The sequence below is a fragment of the Toxotes jaculatrix genome, chromosome 15, assembly GCF_017976425.1.
Source record: "Toxotes jaculatrix isolate fToxJac2 chromosome 15, fToxJac2.pri, whole genome shotgun sequence".
In the NCBI taxonomy this organism is placed as follows: domain Eukaryota; kingdom Metazoa; phylum Chordata; class Actinopteri; family Toxotidae; genus Toxotes; species Toxotes jaculatrix.
The window spans coordinates 2,743,427-2,764,973 of NC_054408.1; the positions used below are offsets into that span (position 1 = coordinate 2,743,427).

At 42.7% G+C, this 21,547-nt stretch overlaps 1 protein-coding gene across 2 annotated transcripts in view; it reads left to right on the plus strand.

Moving 5' to 3' along the window:
- The window catches only part of LOC121194290 (diacylglycerol kinase beta), a 77,063-nt gene that overhangs the window by 42,330 nt on the left and 13,186 nt on the right, over window positions 1-21,547 (plus strand). For both annotated transcript variants that reach the window (XM_041057076.1, XM_041057075.1), the window contains 3 exons: window positions 7,703-7,767; window positions 16,053-16,143; window positions 19,208-19,409. In XM_041057076.1, the coding sequence (XP_040913010.1) occupies window positions 7,703-7,767; window positions 16,053-16,143; window positions 19,208-19,409 (358 nt within the window). The remainder of the gene's footprint in view (window positions 1-7,702; window positions 7,768-16,052; window positions 16,144-19,207; window positions 19,410-21,547) is intronic.

Here is a 21,547-nt window from a genome sequence, read left to right on the forward strand (position 1 = left end):
TTTTTTTTTCTTAAATATTCAAGCACCATTAATCTGATAAATAAAAAATAACAGCCAAACTAATTACATACAGAGAACATATGACTATAAATAAACACCAGTGACATAAGTGTAAAGAGACATGTGTGCGCAGGTAGAAGTTACAGGAGGCTTTTGGCAGAAGAGGATGAAGCACAGTGATGTTACACAACTGCACCCCCACTGATATCTGCATATGTGTCAGTGTAGATATACAACACATAAACATAACAGAGGAAGCCAAAGACCAAAAACTAATCTATGCAGCACAAACTCAATCACCTTCAGACTGTCTCCAAACAATGACTTCTCAAGCATGTCATCCAAAAACACATCAGTAAGCCAAACCTTTTTTTTCCCTATGTAATTTTATAGGTTCTTATTACCATAAACATGGGTAAACAACATGATGTTGTTTACTTTGAGCACTTTAATTTCCCTTTATAAGACTTTCTCTGCTGCCGTAACAATTGACTAGAGCTCACAATGCAAAAGCTTGCACACACTAACTAAAAAAAAAGGAAACTAATTTATGAGCCATTTGTAAATGTTTGCATCTCCAGTAGGAATGAGTAGATATAGGGCTGAGTGAATCAGACAGACAGGGGAGGGAGGCTGTAAAGTACTGAGAGACGTACTAACACATTGGTGGTTTTGATCATTGGGATTTGTTAACAACAATAAAAATAAGGAATAACACAAAATTTATCCTTCGATGCAAAGGTTATCTCTGTGAAGCTGCGACTGTTTCTCCTGGGTTCTGACAACGCTCCAATGTGGCACGGCCGTTAAATAAAGCGACAGATCGCTGTGCCTCCAGGAGCCATAGTGACAGATGGCTGAGTATCTGGGTGCACACGACACCTGAGCAAACCAATCTCTGACTCACACCAATGATGTAGCCATTAGTAACCCTCAAATCTGGTTTACTAACCATACAGGGTTTGCATTTCCTGCCATCCCATCGCAGACCTTGCTACTCAGGGTTTGGTTGCTATGGAGACGAGAGACTGGCAGGGCCGAATCTGAAAGCTTCCACAGTCATCTGTCCTTTATCTCACTGACTTAATTGTGGATGACATGGTGTGGAGCATGTGTTTGGCTCAGCCACGGCGCTCTGAACTGTAAATCAGAATGTATATCATGTTATTTCTGTTTCCATCTATGCTTTTATTTTAGATGAGATAAAACTTTAGTGATCCCCAGAAGCAGAGAGGAGTTTTTCTGTTTGCATATTGCAAGTCCAAACCCTTTCAGATTTGGTATTAAACATACCTAAAGATATGTGTGTCATCATTATAGGAGATGAGGATTTCGTAGTTTCAACATTGTGCCATTGGCAGAAACAACTGGCTTTCTGAAGGTGCTCTGAGCAGTGGGCTCAGTGTGGGGGCTGGCAGCAGAACGGATAAGCAGTAAGAATATGTGCGAACCCTCTGCCTCCTGTTTCAGCTTCACGTGGCTCCACATAAATCTATACTGTCGCATTTTATATCTCCATCAGTTACAGCACAGCTGTTTCCTGCCGTGTTTTAAATATGCACGTCGGTGCTGAAGTTGATTCAGCGACAGATACTAAAATAATAGCCAGTACATTTAAAGCGTTTTCTGTTGAACTGATAAAAAACAAATTATGGCAGTGGGTTTAACCATCTGTGTACACATTCAAGTCAGTATCAGTTCCTAAAGTGCCTTCACTTGACCTGCAGCCTGGAAAGAATCTTGTGAGAGGAATCTGAGAGAAGGAAATCACACCATGTCAGCAGCAATTAAAGATGCCTCCTCGTGCTGCAGTGAGGAAGCTGATCCCTCTGCAGCGCGTGTCTCTGTGCCGGAGTTTTGAGTGTATGGGTGCGCATGTGTAAATGTGTATGTATGTGCGTGCACGTGAATGCACGATTGTGTGTGTGTGTGCGGCCTGCAAGATGATTCCCAGTGTTAACAGCCAGTTCCTAATGCGTACCACAATCCCTGACTTTGCCTTTGGCCAGGAGGGTGTAGAGTATCCTGTGCCTCTTCTGATGGACATATAAGTCGCTGGCTGCATCTTTCACCTGATAGGCCGGAGCTGCACCAGGACAACTAATATGAAGTACTTCACTTCTAGTGCACAGAGAACAGAGCAGGCTCAGGAAACAGTTTTAGTATTGAAAACAGTTGCACCGCAAGGTCCATTTAAAGCTGTTCAGGAGCTTTCGGTCATATCACACCATCTTCCTTTGTTTACGTGGAGTTTGTGCTGTTTTGTTGGATGTTCATGTTCGTCAAAGTTTATTCTTAGCCGTGGAAAAACAATTCCATGTCTACTGGACAAACTCCATCTGCTATGTAAGATTGAGTGATACAAGCAGAAGCCAGAACAGCTGCGAAACCTCTGTATCCAAAGAGAGGCACTTGGATTGCCTCATGTCCCGCCATAATCCAGATGACTGAAGAAGACATCATAGTGCGAGCAGTTTGTCATTAAGAAAGCTAATGCAAGTTTTTAAAAAAAATCTTGGGCCAGTCGCAGCGTTCAGACATGCCGATGGAAAGAGGCAGGACCCAACAGGTTGTCATGTTAGCGTGCTGCACAAGCAGGTGTGAACACAGAGGTTTAAAGATGAGAACAGCACCAGGTGATGCAGCGACGGGGTGTTAAAAGAGGTTTTAATTCAAATGATCGTCCAAGAGTAATGAGTCAACAGCACAACAGCAGTCGAATAGACTGGCACAGAAAATAAACACAGTTATCTCAGTAACAGCTCAGACGGAGCCGATTATGTAAATTATGTGCTCAAAATTACATTTTCACCAAAGCTACAGGTTCAGTAAGAAGAAGCCTGCTTCTCTGTAGCTTCTTGTCTGAACTCACTGAGACGCTCGATAAGTTCAGGCAGAGGATTTGATCTCTCACCTGGATCCCTGTTGTAGCTTTAAGCCCTTTTGTTGTCATCTGTCTGTTAAAATAATGTCTGTTTGTTACTTTTACATTCATGTTCCTTACAGCTTTATGCTTTTTGCATAATAAACAGAGAGAGAGCTGCATTTAAATGAAACTGAGGATAGAAAGGAAGAGGAGTGTGTCTTTACTGTCACAGGTTGAATCTCTGATGGATTTTAAAACTGGTTTTGCTGTTGTGAACTTGAGTGACGTTCGCCTCCGCTTCTCACAGTGAATCCACTGATACATGTCCACATCAGTTTCATAATTTAACGCTGTTAGAGAGCGAATTGTGCTGCCTAATTTTTAATATCAAACAGTGCACAAGCACTGCACAGCACTGAAGGGCTGAATATTCATTTGTTCATCCTGCAGTTATAAAGAATAAAAATTACGGGCAGAGACTGTTGATAAGATTATTACTTAGACTGCACAAGGTCTTTTTAGCTTCTTTTGCTCCGGTTACTGTGAAGATGTTTGACACTCCCTGATGTTGCTGCCTGTATTTAAACCTTTAAGGGGCTTTGAGTACTGAGACAAAGGCCCTATTACATTTAGTGTGTCAGTGTTTGTTCAGAAAACAGGCAAGACCAGGAGGAGAGAACGTGTTCATGTAAAATGGTGTGTGTGTTTGAGAGAGATGGAGTAGTGCTGGCACAGACTGAAGGTCAGGGGAAGTATCAGTGACAGGAAGTCAGCGTCTGCCAGGTTCAGGCCAGGTTACCGCGGTAATGAATGACCGTGCTGAGTGACACCTGGCTGGTCTTAAAGACGAGAGGAACGGCGCTCAAAAAACACACACATGGTCAAACATGAGGACACACAAACAGATTCACACACCTAGACAAACGCTGAAGCCCCTAAAAGCTTATCTCAAATCTTAAGCACATTTCTGTAATATTAATGAATATTTTTGATTTAAATAAATGACGTAAAAAAAGAATATACCACCATCATGGTACAAAGTGCTGTTAATCTGACTGAAATAAAAATGATTCCTATCAGTGTGTTTACCTTGCTCTGTATGATGCATGCTAACCTGAGCGTCTCAGTATAACAGCATCATGGAAGATGAGAGAATCGAGGCTGACTATGACATTTCTCTTTGACATTAAGCTAACCAAGCCCCTAACCAGAGGCCAGTGAAACACAATAGGGGTGAACCGACAACCTATTTCTCCGCCGGGTGCTGTAGGTCTCACTGAGGTGACATTTTCCATCCAGTGTTTTTGTTGTTGTTGTTTTTTTTTCTTTTCCCTTCCTCTTTTTCACATCGCCCATCCGATAGCACCTCTTCGTTCCCCCCCACACACCATGTGCAAAACTTCAAACGGCAAGATCAAAACAACCTTCATCACGCAGGCAACTATAGGCAATGGCAAATGTCACATATTGTTACTGCCAGATTTCTGGAGGGGGACAGAAAGCACAGGAGTGGGGCTGGTCAGCGATTTCCTGCAGCTGGGGACTGAGAGCAGATTCATGACATGAAACAGCCCGTCATGTTTTGGAAAGCTTTGCGGCCACTTTGTGTCACTGTCTGGCCCTGATCCACACACTGTGCTGGACACTCTGCCCACAATATACCAAAATCAAAAAAACATAACTCCCTGATTTGTTCACTCGTGACAAAGGATCCTCGGGCAGATTGTAAACAACTTTCCCTCACCGAACTGTCCCATGTTTCCCTCTCGCATGTGTTGGTGCGATCAGTAACCTTGCCATGAGAATCAGCTGCATAGTTTGGGCTCTGTGGGCAAAGTTAGTCTCACGTCTCCTGGGTTCATTGCAGAAAAATCCGGCACGCCTGTGATGTCTCCCTGCTCTCCAGGTTCCAGTATCAAATTCTCAGCCAGTTAAAGCAGCAGATGCAGCTCTATTTTAAGATCTGATATTTGCTGATGCTGTTAGATCTCAGCAGATCGCCGCAGTGTCTGGTTGAGGAGGTGTGTTGCAGCAGGCCGGTAGCACCAGTGGATGGGTTTTGAGGGTGACAAGCGAGGATGCATCATGTAATTGCACCTGTCCACCTGTCCTGTCACAACCTTCCGTTCTCCTTGTTGCAGAGCGCTGAAACACCTGCACAGACAGGCAGGGTGCCAGCCTGTCACCACAGATGCTTTTGCCTGTCAGAGTTGCGGGATGCAACACTTTGCTGTAAATATACACCTCTTTTATTAGCCCAGATCACAGAGGGGAGGTATGACAGATAGTCTCTGACTAGGACGACCTGAATTTACCATGAAATCCCACTTCCATAACATGGAAATGTCGGAGCAAACCACTTGTTGCTCTCTTAAACAACAGCTTGCTCATTTGCCTGTTTCGTTCTATTGACTGTTGAACAGCTAATGTCGAGCCAGGTTGGTGATATTAGCATACTGCGTGACGTTTAAAGATGCCACATTGCATCATTTATATTTATTGACATTTATTTTTAGACTCTGTACAAGTTTCATCTTCCATATTTTTCTTTCCTGCGTTTTAAAATGTGCAAAATATGTGTTGTGTATCGTAATTCGAGCATCGGAGTTCTCATATATCAAGCTTTATAGGTTCTGGAATTAATATAGCTTTTCCAAATATTAGCCTTAAGTTAATGTGGAAATTGAATGAGAGCGACCTCGGAATCCGGAACACTTTTACGGATTTGTGAAACTAAGCCAAATCTAAGCACAGCCACTGTGTAAAGTACAGCCCCATCACTTATTCATCTCATAAAATTAAAAAGCCTTCAATATCTCCAAAATTACAGATGCACGGTCACCATTTTCCTCTTCATTTATCTAAGTGTTGGTGCTGAATAAGAAGAAAATTACTAAATTATACCTTTAGTGCATGAGTAGCTGATATTCTGTTGAATATCCTGTTGAACAAGTTAAAAAAGTCCTTTTATATGTAAGAGTTGGTTTTTCCTGCTTATTTCAACCTTCATATTGTCTTCATGCATTAACTGATGGAAGTCTGGTTGTGTCATGTGTCTTGTCTCTGTTAAACACTTTAAGCAGAACCAGGCCATGTTATCATGGAGTGACGTAGTAAAAGGATGAGCCCTTAACTCTGCCTTCATATGTCCATCTGAGTGACACTGTCCATTCACCGTGCTCCGGTGCTGAGCACCATCTCCATCACTTGAGCCACATCTTTGAGTTACGTCTACATTAGCCATATGACTTCCTTTGACATATAGTCGATTTAATCTCTGAGCACATGCATCTTTATCTCATTTTATATGTACAGTCACTGTTTATCTGTGGGGGACAGATCTCGTCCTCAGGCCTGAGTAGAGCAGAAGCAGCTCTGGTCAAGCTCAACCTGAGGTCAAATTAAAGCTGCTCTCTTTAATTGATCACATCCACTCAAGGCTCAAGTGTCCAGAACACTGCTCTATGTTCTGCTTGTGCGGAGTGTTTACATGCTGTGGAGCGTTTTGCCAGATTTTCATTGTGTTCTTTTGCTTGTTCTTGAGTCTATATGTTAATCTGACAACATTCAGTTTAGACTTTGGACTTATAAGACGTGGCGCAGACATGTAAAACTTCCAGCACATTTATGTAACAAGGTGCGTGTCTGAAAGGGGCCACATGTCTGTCATTTATTTGACTTGTGCAGTTTAGTATCGCTGTAGTTTCACATGATGCACTCTCAGAGGTTCTTGTGACTGTTCTGACCTTTAGCTCAATGCTGCACCGTGTCATCCGTCAGAGAGCTCTGTTCTACTTAGTATTTTACACCGACATCCCAGTGTAGACTGAATTACTACAGCACATGACAAGGACTTTGTTTTATTGGGATTGTTGCAGAGACCAACTAACTACACTGAGCTCCACTATTGTCTCAACAACAATTACAGTTACAAGGAAATTTCATACTTTGGGTCTTAATATCGTTTTGGCCAAAATACCTTTCGGTTATTTTAAAATTATGAGTTTAAGATTGTGATTCCATTAATTTTACTGACATATCTGACAAAGAGAAGCAGCAAACCAGAAAATGTTGCTTGGAAAATGACAGAAAGAATCAACTGATAATGGAAATTTTTGCTAATTTAATTTTTTCTCAGTTGAGTAATTAAACATCATTTAATCGTCTCAGCTCTAGGACGCAGGTAAATCATCTCAGCTTGCAGATTGAACAGAGAGGTAGCTCTTCAAAGTAAAAGACTGTCACAGTTGAAAATTTGGAACCCCCCCCCCCCCGCCGGTCAAATTACATATTTTTTGTTGATTCGTCAGTGTAAAGAAATAAATCCAACCCCTGCAGCAAACAGAAATCAAAAATCGATGTCTATAAAGTAGGAGAGGCTATAAAAAGACATCAAAGCACTTCCAGCTCAAAATTTCCACTGTCTGTCAGAAATGGCAGATAAGGGAATCTGTGGAAGTCGAGACAAGATCTGGAAGACTGAGATACCTTTCAGACAAAACTGCAGGTCTGCTGGGCAGAAAAAGGCAAAGCAGAATCCCCCCGTTTGACTGCAAAGGAGCTGCAGGCAGGTTTCACTGACACAGGAGCGGTGGAGCTTTGAGAGTTCATGTACAACAGGTCTGCAAAGCGGACAGATGAAGAGGTGAAAGTTCATAGATCAAGAAGAATCAGCGTTAATGCTCTGACTGATGCTGATTTGATGTGTGTTTAGTGTATTTACTTCTTTTCACCTCCTGTACTCGACAAAATGTGGAATTTGCCCAAACTTGCTGTGAACTGTGAGCTTTACTGCTGCCCTGCAGGTAATGTTGTCTCCTCTGTTCTCTCCTGCAGGACGCCTCCATTGCCCATCGCTTTCATCTGATGCGGGAAAAGCACCCTGAGAAGTTCAACAGCAGGTAACGTAATAGCCACAAAGAGGGACACACACACACACACACACACACACACACACACACACACACACAGTAGCACTGAGCAGGCGATGAGGTGGACGGTGAAAGAGACAGTTAATCTTCCCTGTTACACAGTCTTAACTCCATTAGCTAACAAGCAACCTAATAACCAGCTAGTGACCTCGCACTTTAATCAGGAAACTCAATATCACACTGAGCTATGATCGTCTAGCAGTATGCCAGAGTCTATTTGGGCTGGTGCTGTTACTTCCATAGTCCTACAACAAACATTTGGATCTGTTAGTTGACTGTTCAATTTTTACCTGATTATAAAAAGTCAGATGAGGAGTAAATTGTCTAGAAAGGCAGATGGAGACAGCTATGACGTAAATGGAGGTTAACGTCAACCTAATGGGAGAGAAGGTATCGTCAAATGGCAGGCCAAGAGGACAAGTGCATAGCTGTCTAATTAATTGTTATATAACGCTGGAAGCTGTGTTAGTCCGACTTGAGAGTGAGAGAGGTCAGCAGAGAGAGCAGCAGAGATACTGAGCTGGATGAAAAGAAATATCTCCGTGATGATGAACTGCCAACGGCAGCACGAGTTCAGAAAATCGAATCCAACCTCGTCTCACCAGCGAGATACAAGCTTCCTCTGTGTGTTCTGTCACAAGTCTGAAGTCTTAAATGTAGGGATGGGGCCGATCCGATCCAGTATCGGTATCGGATTCCGATACCAGCATTTTTCACGGATCGGAAATTTCCGATCCATGAACCATGCCTGTGCTTTAATGTTGTCTGCTGAAATGACTCCACAGGTGATTGCCTGCCGGCTGCTCTGCTAACTGGCTGCAAACGGCAGCGTGTCTCGTTACTCAGCGTCTTATTGAGATAAGCCTCTGTTCAGGAAATCCATTCCACAGTTTGCAGCCAGCTAGCAGGCGAGCATCGAGCAGCACCATGGCTAACCAACTTTTTGCAATGTTTGCAAAGCCGTTGTACCGAGGGGCGGAAGCTCCGTCGCGACCGACAAGTGGTAATAAGTAGCGATTAGCTCAATGCTAACATAATATGGAGAATCCCATTGACGGGCTAGCGCATTAGCATCGGCCGTTTTAAACAAACGATAAACCAAAGCGGGACACCATAACAGGTAAGTCATACAGGTAATTCACACACCAATATATTACTCACAGGCTGATGTCCCTTCCAGGTACAGCAGGAAGAAAATGAACTGTGCGTGAGCTTCCGGCCCTCGGGATGTTAGAGAATTGAAAAACCTTTATTTATTTCTGCTACAAGAGACAGTATACTTAATTTATGCTGATCACATCAAGTAGCCATTTTTATTTCTATTTTATTTGGAGAGGAGTAGTCTAAGAGAAGGTTACCCTTTATGGGTATCTCTTGAATTTAATAAATATTGACTGTTAACAGGATTTCCTGTTTTTCTGACTTTCTTTTCTGACCTTATACTTACCTCAAGTTGCCTTTTGGGACATACATGCTTACATTCATACATAACATACTTGCCTGTAGAGAAAATTTATTACAGCATCATATAAAATCAACAACAATAATGATAATAATAATATTAAAGCAAACAGAGCTCTGTATGGGAATAGTATCGGTATCTGCAGATATCCAAATTCTGGTATTTGGATCGGATAGTAAAGTAAATGAAAGAATGTAAACACAGTTACTATGACACATCCATGTATGCACAGTTCATACAGCCCTTGATGTCTCATCGCTTCCATCTCCAGCCTATTTCTGTGGCCACTCTTCACCCTGACCACTCGTTCACATGCAGAGTGGAGAACAAAGAGCAGCAGTACACTCACAGCCTCTGTAGATAGATACTGTAGCCCTTAGGTGAATGACCATTGATGAGTATACGACGCTGCCCGGCTCACTTCTGTGGCCTGGCCTGTTGTCTGTGCTGTAGCCCGGGGGCTGAGGGTTGTGTGTGTGTCTGTGTGTTAACAAACAGTTAACAAACAGTTAACACACAGTGTTTGTCAGTGTGATAATGTTCCACAGTGTCTCAAAGCAAACCTCTGTGAAAAGCGTTGGATGGTATCACAGCTGCATGCAGACCTGGACCAGGCGTTAGCGTAAAAGCCATTCTGTGTATATCGTACGCTGACTGTGTGTGTTTGTGCTTTATACACATGAGCACAATTCACTGAGGGCGTGCCATGGACCCCCCCCCCCCCCCCCCCCCCCCACACACACACAACACCCCCAATTAACTTTTACTTTGCTCGACTACTCAGTAAAGTATAAAATCTTGTTGTGAGTGCCGCTGGTTCACTTGGGAACCGGGTCTTTGCGTATCTCTGTGTGTTTAGCTGGTGTTTCATGTTGTTTGCATGATGGCAACAACATGTATGCTACTGCTTCCCTCTGCAGTTAATTAGTCTACACACTGTAGAAAACAGAAAAGAGGAGTACGGAGAGTAAAGGGGAGGGGGGGGGGGGGGTGTTTACTCTTTGAAATTCAATAATTAATGCTTAAGTTTCCACCCTTAGTCCCATATCTGTTTCCAGCATCACAGGCAGAAGGAAGAGAGGGTGATAAAAGATAAAAGAAAGATACCTCTGTTCTCCAGGGGCCCTCTCTTTGATGCATTAGACAAGGGCCAGAGATAAAAGATGTAAAGCATTTATGTGCAGAGCAGGAGACATTCAGTGCACACAAACCCAGGGGTTAAACACTGTAACCTAAAAAGCCTTTTCCACCAAATGTGCTTCACTTTTGCTTTTTTATGATTCAAACTATTTCTGTTCCGCCGACTGATCGCCCCGTCGCCGTGTGAGCAACTCATGGCTCTGATCCAACTATAAGCTCCGAGCGACAGTGTTCACAAAACACAGACTGTATTGACACTCAGCCTCACACTAAATAATACCAACAGTCTAATATACACTATTTACAGGAAGCCAACACTGGAGGTTATTGTTCTTCTGTGAATTTTCTTCTTCGGAACTTCCACAGGGCGGCAGACAGCTGATGGACAGCTGCAACTGTTTTATTGTAGCCTGACTGATGTTTTGGCAGAGCAAGTATCCGTCCATTTTTACAGCAGTTGGAATTGAAAGGAGTCAGTGTGGAGATGGAGCAGTTTTTTTCTCTGCGGGTGAGCACATGATAAATCACCTCTGACCCGGTGAGAGGGGCCCATGGCCACATGCAGCACTTAGCTCAGTGCTTTACTGTCGTCCCTGCCACTCACAATCCCACATTGTCTGCATGTGTGTGTGTGTCTCTCACACACTTACACACTTACACCATCCCCCACTTGTCTGCTAGCGCATACACCCCCCACCTCCCGGTGACACCCTCCCATCCTGGGCCTGTTGGGACCGTGGGGATGTGTGACTGCTGACACCTCAGCCTGTGAAGCTCCACCAGCTTCTAATGGTCACAGTAGTCAGACCTCCAGGAGCCCAAAGCCCAGGTGCTAATGACTTCTCACGCTGGGGACAATGCTGTCTTTCTGTATGTGAATGTGTGAGTGTGTGTCTGTCATCTCATTCCCAAGTGGGGGAGTTTCAGAGCAGGAGAATTGGATTTAGAAATGTTGAGAGAGAATGCATCTTTTTCTCTTCACTGTGGCCTCATATCCACACTCGTACAGACTTTTTCCAGTTTTCTTCACATGATCACCACAGCAGTTGGTTGCACAATGCAAGATACAAATACAGTTTCTGTGATTTAAAAAAAAAAAAAGGTTTAACCTCAAGCTTCACTTACAGTCCTTTTCCACTGCATGGTGCTGGCTTAACTCGACTTGACTTTCCTCGTCTTTTTTGATTTCCCATTGGGCAAAAGTTGTGGATAGTGTTTGGTAGTGAGCTGAGGTGAAACTGAAAGGTGAGGTGGAATCACTGCAGACTACTGATTGGTCAGAGAGAATCGTTGCAGCTGCATCAGCATTGCGACACAGGATGCTCTGAACAAACCCCGCATTTTTAAACAGCCTAGCTCCTGTACTGTCTCTGGTATATTCCTGTTATATGATGTTGACCATTGTTTGTGTCTGGTAAAGACCAACCAATAGATCGACAAGGCCCTTATATACTATATGATATTATTACAGCTAAATCGGTAACACCGTACGCTGTATGCTGGCTGACAAGCAACAAGACGTTGCGGTACTGACATGCTAAATGCATGTTTAAGATATTTTAGAAGCAATGATGTTGTTACATAGTTTGTCCACTAGAGAGCACTGATGAGTTTCCCAAGTTACTTCTAAGTAGAATTTGCGCGCACCGTACTGCTGTCAGATAAATGGCATCCTTTAACCTTTCTAATTTAAACCGAATACGCGCGTCAGAGATATTTAATCTGCTGTGGCTGCTGCTGATCCCTTCTCTACCTGTTTCTTCCATTTCTATCTATCACTCGTGAATGTTGAAATCAGCAGGAAATTGTCTTCTGCTGCGTCGTTGCTGTTTTCCTGTTGTCTCAGAGGGAAAATCTATCCACACACATGAATGTGACTCATGTCGTAATGCAAACACGTGCCTTGCCAGCCTTGGATAATGACATTTTTCCACTACTGAGATTCAGAAATTCATTTATCTTTCACACAGTGAATCATGACCTATGACCTCATTCATTTGCCAAAATCTATTACTGAATTTAATCATTCATTCAGCGGTCGTTGTAGTGATTAAAATATGGGGATGATGATGAAAAAGAAGAAGAGAGACATACATGAAGGAGTACATTGAATATTTATTTCCAAGTTAAACATGACTCGATCCCTGGTGTTTGTTAATGTAGACACCATTAGCTCTCTTCATAAGCTGCTTTGTGAAGCCCAGAGAGTAGGTCACTGAGACTTATCACCTGATTGGATTAGCAGAGATCAGATGTCAGCACCTTTTTGACCTCTGTTTCAGAACACTGCAGCCTGGCTTGTTATTCCCTTTAGGTATTCAGCTGGATGCCTTTTTGCAGGTGTCGCTCTTTGCCTGTTTCAGCCACAGTGACTATCGTGTTCTCTGCCCAGGTCTTTTATTTATTCCAAACAAACTCCTAGAAAGTTCAAAGCAACAGTTCCTGTATATGAGGGAATCCTTCCCTGGAAAAGAGCCATTGCACCTACTGCAGAAAAAAAAAACACAAAAGCTGTGACGATGCTCTGTTGTAATAGCTGATATCAGATCCACCTAATGCTTTTTCTTTAGAAACGAGTTATTATATGATTTTGCAAAGTTTAGATATATTTGACTTGTTATTCTAATTTTATTCAGTGGTTTGTTTTTATGACCAAAGTTGCTTCAGAATGTGGAAGTGAAATGATTTAAAAATGCTGACTGTAGGCTTCTAGGTGTGATTCTAGAAGTGTAATATTTAGCTGTGACTCACTTCTCTTTTCACATTAATATGTCCACATTTCTTATTTGGTGATACTTCAGGGGGAATTATGTGTCGATGACAAGCTTTGAAAAATGCTCCAAGTGCAAAAAAATAAATGTGAATTTCACTTCTTGAGCCCGAACAAAGACCCCTCACAACTTTACACAGGCTCAGTCAGGGTCCACGTACCTGGAGGTCAGCGCAGTCCAAGCCTCTCAGTGGCGAACATGCATCGGTCAGAATCTGCTGACTGGGGTAAAAACATGAAAAACAGCTATAATGGTAAAGAAATGTGGCTCATAAACAGACAGAGAAAATAAAATCCAAGCAGTTTTTTTTTTGCAAACGAAGAAAAGAAGAAAAACATGGTGAAGTGACATTAACCAACCAACCAGGAGATTTATACAGTCCAAACAGTTTTACTAACCTGTCCTCAGAGACTATGACTTTAAATTCAAATGTCCTTAGACCGCTGACTGGCCGGTGCTTTGTGCGAATCATTGTCAGTTATGGTCTTTAATTTTTCAAAGTGACGTCAAAGTACACCCCCGTCTCCTCCTGATTTCACAACAGGTATGAGGGGGGAGACGGAGGAGGAGGAGGAGGGGCAGTAAAGGGACCGGGGGGTCATGAGGTCAGTGCTCAGACTGGGGATTAACGGAGATGCTTATCTGTAGGGAGGGGCAGCAAGGTAGTGGGCAAGGGTTGGCCTGATATACAGCAGGAGAGTTTCGGAGGCCCCGAGCTTCGCTGAAGCAACTGAACCATGTTTTCAAAACAACATGGTTCCACCTTCCACCTGACTGTAGTGCCAGTCTCTGTTAGATGAAATGGGATTCCACCTGCTCTCTGAATTCCCTTTGAAATGTTAACGTCTCTTAGCATCATTCTCTGAAGTTGAATAGAATTGATGAGTACTTTTCTTTGGAGTCAGTTGTTAGTTCTTGCGAGCACACGCTTAAACACTGAAGCCATTACCTTCTCCTTACCAGTCAAAACCCCAGGGTTCAGCACACCCAGGCTTACCTCCCCCCGACTTCTTCTTCTTCTTCTTCTGTTTTTTTGAGATCCCCTTTTGTTGCATTAGAGGAGGAAAGGCTTATGGAAGTAGTGTGTCTCCCTGTTGCACTCTGTGTTCATAAGAGAGGGGAAAAAACATGAGTTAATTGCGTTTTTTACAGGCCGTCTCAAGTGGAAGCAGCTTAATGAGGTTAGGCAGCTCGCCTCGTTGAGAATCGCAACTGTTCCTAATTGTGATCTCAGATATGCTCATAATCCCCTGATTTGACAGCAGCAGAGCTTTCAGGGGAGGTATTAAGGTGAAAGAGAGAGAACAAGGGACAGAAAGACAATTAGCAGGGAGAAAAATATGTGAACAAGTGCAGCGGCTTAAGACATTTTACTTACACTCAAAGTAAAATAAACAGTTATGAAAGACTTGAATGCTTTGCTTGAAGTCTGTTGTAAAGGTTTATGTTGGTTATTCTTTTTCCTGAGTTCTCTCACTGGAGCATGAGTGGAAGGAATAACAGAAACACATGTTGAACTTTTAGGTTGATTTCTTTAGCTGGTTTTCCTCTTAGATGTTCAGTGTCCTCTTCTTTTTCTCGGTGGCTCGTAACCTTGGTATTGGCATGCCCACATTGTACGGAGCTGTTGTGTCAATAGTTGTGTTGTCAGTGTCAGCAGCATATCCACATGTCAGTGAACCTACTGTCATATCATGAAATATGTGTCATTTCTGGAGTAATGCAGGGTGAGACGTCAGTTATGCTGGTAGGTTTTTTTCTGGGATTTTTTGTGATGAGCTCAGCGTTTACACAAAGGTGCAGTGAAACGTTTCGTAGGCTCGAGTGTGGCGGTTTGTTCTTGATCTTAGAGCAGCAACAACTAGTTGATTAATCAATTGATCTACTGGGAAATTAGTATTTAGATCATTTTTAGGCAATAAAGCCAAACATTTTCTGTTTTCTGCTTCTCCAACGTGAGGATTCGATCAGGTTGGGGCTAATTTTGAGGCTATGCACGGCACAGGTGGTGTGATGTATGGTGGGTGGATGAGCACTGTCTTTTAAGGATCCGTATAATTGTTTTCAGCGGGTTGAGGTGGGTGTCTCACAGTGTAGGACCGCTCACTGTGAGAAACCTCCAGTTCTCTCCAGTCAGTGAACCACATGATTCTTTTCCCCCGTTTCTACCTGTGAATACACACATCATTAGAGTTTCATCAGTTTGCAGGTGATAGTCACAGGTTGGTCGAGCAGATATTTAACCTTCAGCTGCTCTCCAGTTCTGAAACTGCAACAAATGACAGCAGGATATAAACAAAGCTGCATCCATCAGGTCGCCTCTGATAAATCCATCTGCAGGGCAGAAGTGAAGCTTTGCTCGCTCAGACCTGTGGGTTGCATTGAATGTTGTGATTCACAGTAATGTTTACCTTGACCTTATAGTCTCCACCAGCAATGTTTCACCCCGTGTCCCCTCCAGAGGCAATGTTGTTGCTTCAGCTCTTGGCATAAGGGCACTGAGGCGAAAATGTGTGCATTGCTTTGTTGAAAGTGTGGACAACAGCAGAGGGCCTGCTGGACAGATGGTAGGGTTAACCTTCGGTGGTTCAGGATCCAACCACCGATGCTGCCTGTGCCAGTGTCTCCAGTTTAAGGCTTTAGGGTGCATCAGCGGAGCGTTGAGGTCACATGGCCACTAGCTGTCCTGAACTGTCGGTTTCCAAATGTGAGATGACTCAAGGCGCCGGACAGCTTCAATATGTGTCCTCTGCACCCTAAACAAATCACGCCAGAGGCTCACAACATTGTACTCATGTGCAAGCGAAGTTAGGACTGACAGTGTTTTCTAAACGTGTTAGTCAAAAACGTGTCTGTCCTCTGTTTCCCCTCTCTCTCCTCAGAATGAAGAACAAGCTCTGGTACTTTGAGTTTGGCACCACTGAGACCATTTCTGCCACCTGCAAGAAACTTAATGAATGCATAGAGGTCGAGGTGAGTCACAGTCTGCCGTCACTGAAGCAGAATGGACGAGTGATTGGTTGTGTGTCTGATATGAGGAAAAGATCTTTAAATACTCAAGATATACTGTATTTGATGAAAAGAAGAAACATCTTGTGTACACTGCGTGTCAACAAGTTTGCTTTTCTGACAGGCTTTTAAGTGCTGTTATTCTTTTATGTTTCTCTAAAAATGTTTTTGCAGAAATTTACACCAAAGCGGTTTTGCCATATTAATGAGGCGGGCTATTCATAGCACGTCGTTAATGCTCCATAAAGTCACTGATTGCCTCATTCTGTCACACGGCGCTGTATAATCTGTCACCTGGGTGCTTAAAGCACAGCAAGACTCCAAGAAAACACACCAGAAACACACCTTTTTGGAAACCACATGCAAACAAGCTGCCAACCCAACGGGTTCATTCCCTGCTCTCTCCACACCTTCGATCATTTCAAAAAAAAAATCCTGTCTGCTCTCAGCACTTTCTGACGTCCCTTCCCTGTGTATGGCACTCAGGCCCCATCTCATTCTGTAATCTAAATATATTCCTGTTTTATTATTTCTGATATTAGTCAGTGTATGGACTGAAATGTTTCTATTTCAAACATTAGTCAAATATTTCTTATCGGTGATTGTTCGTCATGGAAGACTCTAGTTCCAGTGCTCAGAAACAGCTTCTTTCACTTCCTCTAAAGTTACTCTGGCATGTAGAGTCATGTATACTGACTGGGCAGAGCAGTGATCACAAATAACCTCTACTGATCGGAACCATACTCTGTGTGTCAGTGATTGATATCAGTTTTTATATCATACAGACCCATAAATCTCCTGCTTTGGGCCAGAATGATTAAACCTCTGGCTTTAAACCATAGTTTTCTTCTCTTTGGGAAATTTTGTAAGAAAAAAAAAAAATCTGAATTTTATTCCATTTGATCCAGAAGACCCTGTACTCTGTTTGTAATACAGCCTCTTAGAAGACATCACATTTTGTTTTCCTCTCTTTAGCCCCCAGTGCTCTGTATGTAAAAGCTTTCACCTGAATTCTTTATGAATCTGTCTGTGTAGCCAATAGCAAAACAGCTCCTCCTTCATGTGAATGGACCGTGGAAGATGCTGACGTGTTTACCGCTCCGGGGGGGGGTGATTTCCACGTAAAGTGACATCATGTCTAATAAGAAACTGGGGAACAACAGTGTAGGCAGATTGCAGCTCATGAGGGCGATCGGGTGATTTTTCACAGAAGGGCGCAGAGTGAGAGGAGCTGTACCACAGGATGTAGAAAATAAACACCATACACAGGCATAAGCAGACCAGGGAGGAGGAGGAGGAGGAGGAGGAGGAGGAGGAGAAGGAGGAGAGTCAGAACTGGACAGATAAGGAGACGGCACATCTGTTGATGGTGTTTACTGTGAAGCAGCTGCATCAGTTGTTGAGCTTGATTTTACTGTAACCTTAAAGTCTGTCTCCTGCTGTCCTTCATGAACACACTATTTTCTGCCAATGGTGGAACACTTGTGAGTTTTCTATTATTATTGCACCATCATTTTTCCTTCCTGACTTATTTATAGTAGTTTGAAGTGCGTGGGACGCATTTATAAAAAGGTGATGTCATTTATTTTTAAGGATGTGTCCAAAATCAAAAATATATCAGAAAATATCAGAAGTCTCAATTTTTTTTTTGCTCACTACTGAGTAATCTATTACTATGTGTTATATAAGCTGTGGTGAATGAGTGAGCGAGGCAGTGATTTCAGACTCAGCCCGACGTTTGAATTTGACTCTGATGGTCTGTGGTTGGCTAACAGAAATCAGTCAGTGTTAAACTTTAATAAATATATACCTGGACATGTTTTTAGCTTCAATTAGCAATCGTGCATTTATTGTTATCAAGTTATTCTTAGAATCTAAAGCCAAGTTTTGAGGGCCTTTAAAAAGATATGTATTATGGGTTTAGATTAGATTAGAGCTCCTGCCCTGCACTGATGTGCTGGAGAGTCCTGTAAAGTGTATAGATGTGCTTCTCATTGACAAACCTGTATTCATGTTGGTTGGCAGCCATCTGCACAGTTTAATCATTACATTTAGATTGAAATTTAACTGTTTGCAGCGAGACCTCCAGTACAGCAGTTGTTTGTGAGTGCGTCTCTGTGAATATTTGTATGCGTAGTACTCAACAAGTGTTGCGTACATGTGTGTAGTTTTTCACACATACTTCGGTTCTCCTGTGGTTTGCCTGCGTGTTGTGGGTGTGCGGGAAAGTCCAGCATTTCTGTGGCTGCCGTGACTCAGCACTCTGCATGCTGAGTCACGGCAACGTGTTGTTGACTTTCGCTGGTGTGTCTAAATTATTTGCTGAATCCAGATGAGGTGAGACACAGTGTAATCCAGAGACAGGCCAAGAGCGCCAGATGGTGTTATTTTATATCTGTTAATTTCATATGCAGCGCACAGACATCGGGCCAACTTACTGTATTTTATTGCTGTCAATAAAGACAGAGCTGCACACTTGGCTTCTGTACAAGTAATGCATCAGGACAAAACAAATCTTGTAGTCATAAACAAATAAGTGATGCACAAAGTGGGTACAACCATGGAGTACGCTGCAGCCTGAACTCTAAAGCAACTACAGCTTTCTCAGCCCTGCTGTGTCATCTTACATCAACATAACATGCAAATCCTGCATTAATTAGCCCAACGCCGGCTTCAGTAAAACACAAAGGACCTGAAAGTACGAGAAAATTCTCTCACCCAGAGTTTTGTGTGTTCTTCCCTGTAGTTATTGTGTGACTTGTCACAGTCTGCTAAAGAAGTTTCTGCCTACACAGCTGAGCTCATACATTGAAAACAGCAATAAAGTTTCAAGGAAAGATTTTCCACCGGAAAACATTTGCCAGCAGCATATCTCCACACAGATGGAGGCAACACATGCTGGATCATGTGAAATTGGCTGTTATCATAATTAGCATAGCTTCATCCACACATATTTTTCCTTCGGTCATTCTTTCTCTTTGTCCCTCTTCTCTCTGTCTTTTTGTCTCCTGTCCTAAATTCCTCTCAGTGCGACGGGATCATCTTGGACCTCAGCAACACGTCCTTAGAGGGCATCGCTGTGCTCAACATTCCCAGCATGCACGGCGGCTCCAACCTGTGGGGCGAGACGAAGAAGAGGAGGAACTACAACCGCATGAGCAAGAAGGTTCCTGAGAGGATGCCGGCCAGCACCGTCACAGACGCCAAAGAGCTCAAGTTTTGCGTACAAGGTGAGTCAGTGCAGACAAGTGAGGACGTTCCTTCCAGGGGAGGTGTTGAAAGAATGAATTCACCTGTCTGGTACCTGTGTAAAGTCTCGTGTTTGACGCCTAAACGCTGCACAGTATTTTATAACAGTGGGGCAACTCTGTCTAGTTATCACGGCCGGAACTGTTTATCTGTTGTCAAGACAATCGTGAGGTAAACAGCTGAGCATTTCTCAGCATTCACGTTACCACAAATGTGCACTTGCATGTCTTTGATTGGCCAACACGGCATTTCGACAGATGATGTTACGTTGCATTGAAGGAGTTGAGCCATCGAATGGTTGTTTGATTTAATAGATCTTTAGAGGCCAGAAGAGGTAATTGTTTCCAGTGTTTTGTGAAAAACATTTTGTTTGTCTTATCCTTTCATTGAACTTATGACCCCTTAGATTTAACCTGGGACCCGACCCCCAGGTTGGGTACCACAGGGCATTATATTTACAAAGGGCATTATAGTATTGAAGATACAGTGAGGATAACAGTATTGCATATTAGATACTGTACAGAGGTGCAGTCAACGCAGACTTTCTGACACGAACACGACTCCAGCTGGTCAGTGCTCAGAAACATTCATCTACCTGAGTGAAATTCTGGTCCAGCTGTCAAACCTCAAACTCACTACCTGAAGTTTTTCTTCACATTTTCCCACCTGATTGTGACTGATTGATCTGCTTGTCTCTACGTTTACATTCATATAAGTACAGCGTGTTTTTTTTATTTTGGTTTGGTGTTAACAGGGGCAGTTACCTCACCTGACTGTAGTTACAGTCAAAGAGTTAATGGACATAAACGGGCATAACAATGCCTGTAATCATCTGCTCCAGGGTGTCTGGCCTTTTAGTGGTGGCTCGATGTGTGGCAGCAGCTTTTTAGTTGTTCGTGCTGAAATAGCACAACTGCAATTAAATGCTGTTTAAAGCGTTACCTGCTTTCACTGTTCTCCACAGCAATAATTGCTTCAAAATTGACTTTAGGTTGTTAGAGATAAGCAAGGGATCCTGAAAATCAAAGGTTGTTTTCTCCTGCAGAGCAAAAATCTGATGGTTGTAGTTTCCAACATCGACACGTATCCAGTTGTAACTGTAGCTAATAGCACAGATGCCAGAAAGGTACCTGAAGGTACCTGTACATTTCTTAATGTGATGATTCGCTGTCACTGGGTTAGGGTTACAGGTTTTTACTTTTTATTAATAGCTGGTGCACTCCCTAAATTTAGTAAATACTGTAACTTCAAAGAAATAAGAACCAGATAAAGATTCTGTCTCTTTATTGATTGATTCTACTGCTGTGTCTCTGGCTCTCTTTGAAGAGAACATTTATATTTATGAGGTGGGACGTGTTTTTTTTTTTTTCCAAAATGCCTCTCAGTCTGTGTACAGTGCATATATATGATTTACAAGGTTCATATCCAGTTCATAGCTTCTTCTTCCTCTTCTCTGTCAGGTGTTTTGCTATATTACAGCAAAAAACAACAAAAAACAAAAACAAAAACAGCCAACACAAACGAGTCGGACGATTTTGATAAATTACTGCAAGGACTTCCACAGAAACCACTTCATTAGGGACCATAGAATCACTAATCACTGGTGCTCAGCAATAAAATAAAAATTAATCTATATACAACTGTATACAGTGGAATTGTAATATGAGGCAAAGTGGGATCCAACAAAAGCCAAACAAGCTGACATGAAAAAATTGATTTATTGTTTATTCTCTTCACTTATTTTTTTTTTTTAACTGTTTAGTTCTGCCTGCATAACTTTTTATGATATGGCTGGACTCACCTCCAGCCTGCATTTGATGTCCACCAACATTAGAAAATAACTCACACACTGCTCGCTCACCAGTGTTTTCGCGACTCATCCCACTTCTGTCTCTTTCGCTTTGCTTTGTCTTTACATCTGCGCTGGCTGAACCAAACCTTGTTTCCATGGAGATCACAGGGCTTTACTGAAGCAGAGAGTGGAGGAGAGAAAGAGCAAAAGACAGGAGAAAAGGAAGACACAGGAGGAGGAGGAGGACATAGTGAGAGAAACTACAGTGCAAGAAAAAAACGCAGATGACTCAAATCAGCCAGTTCTGTGTGTGTTTGCTGTTGATGA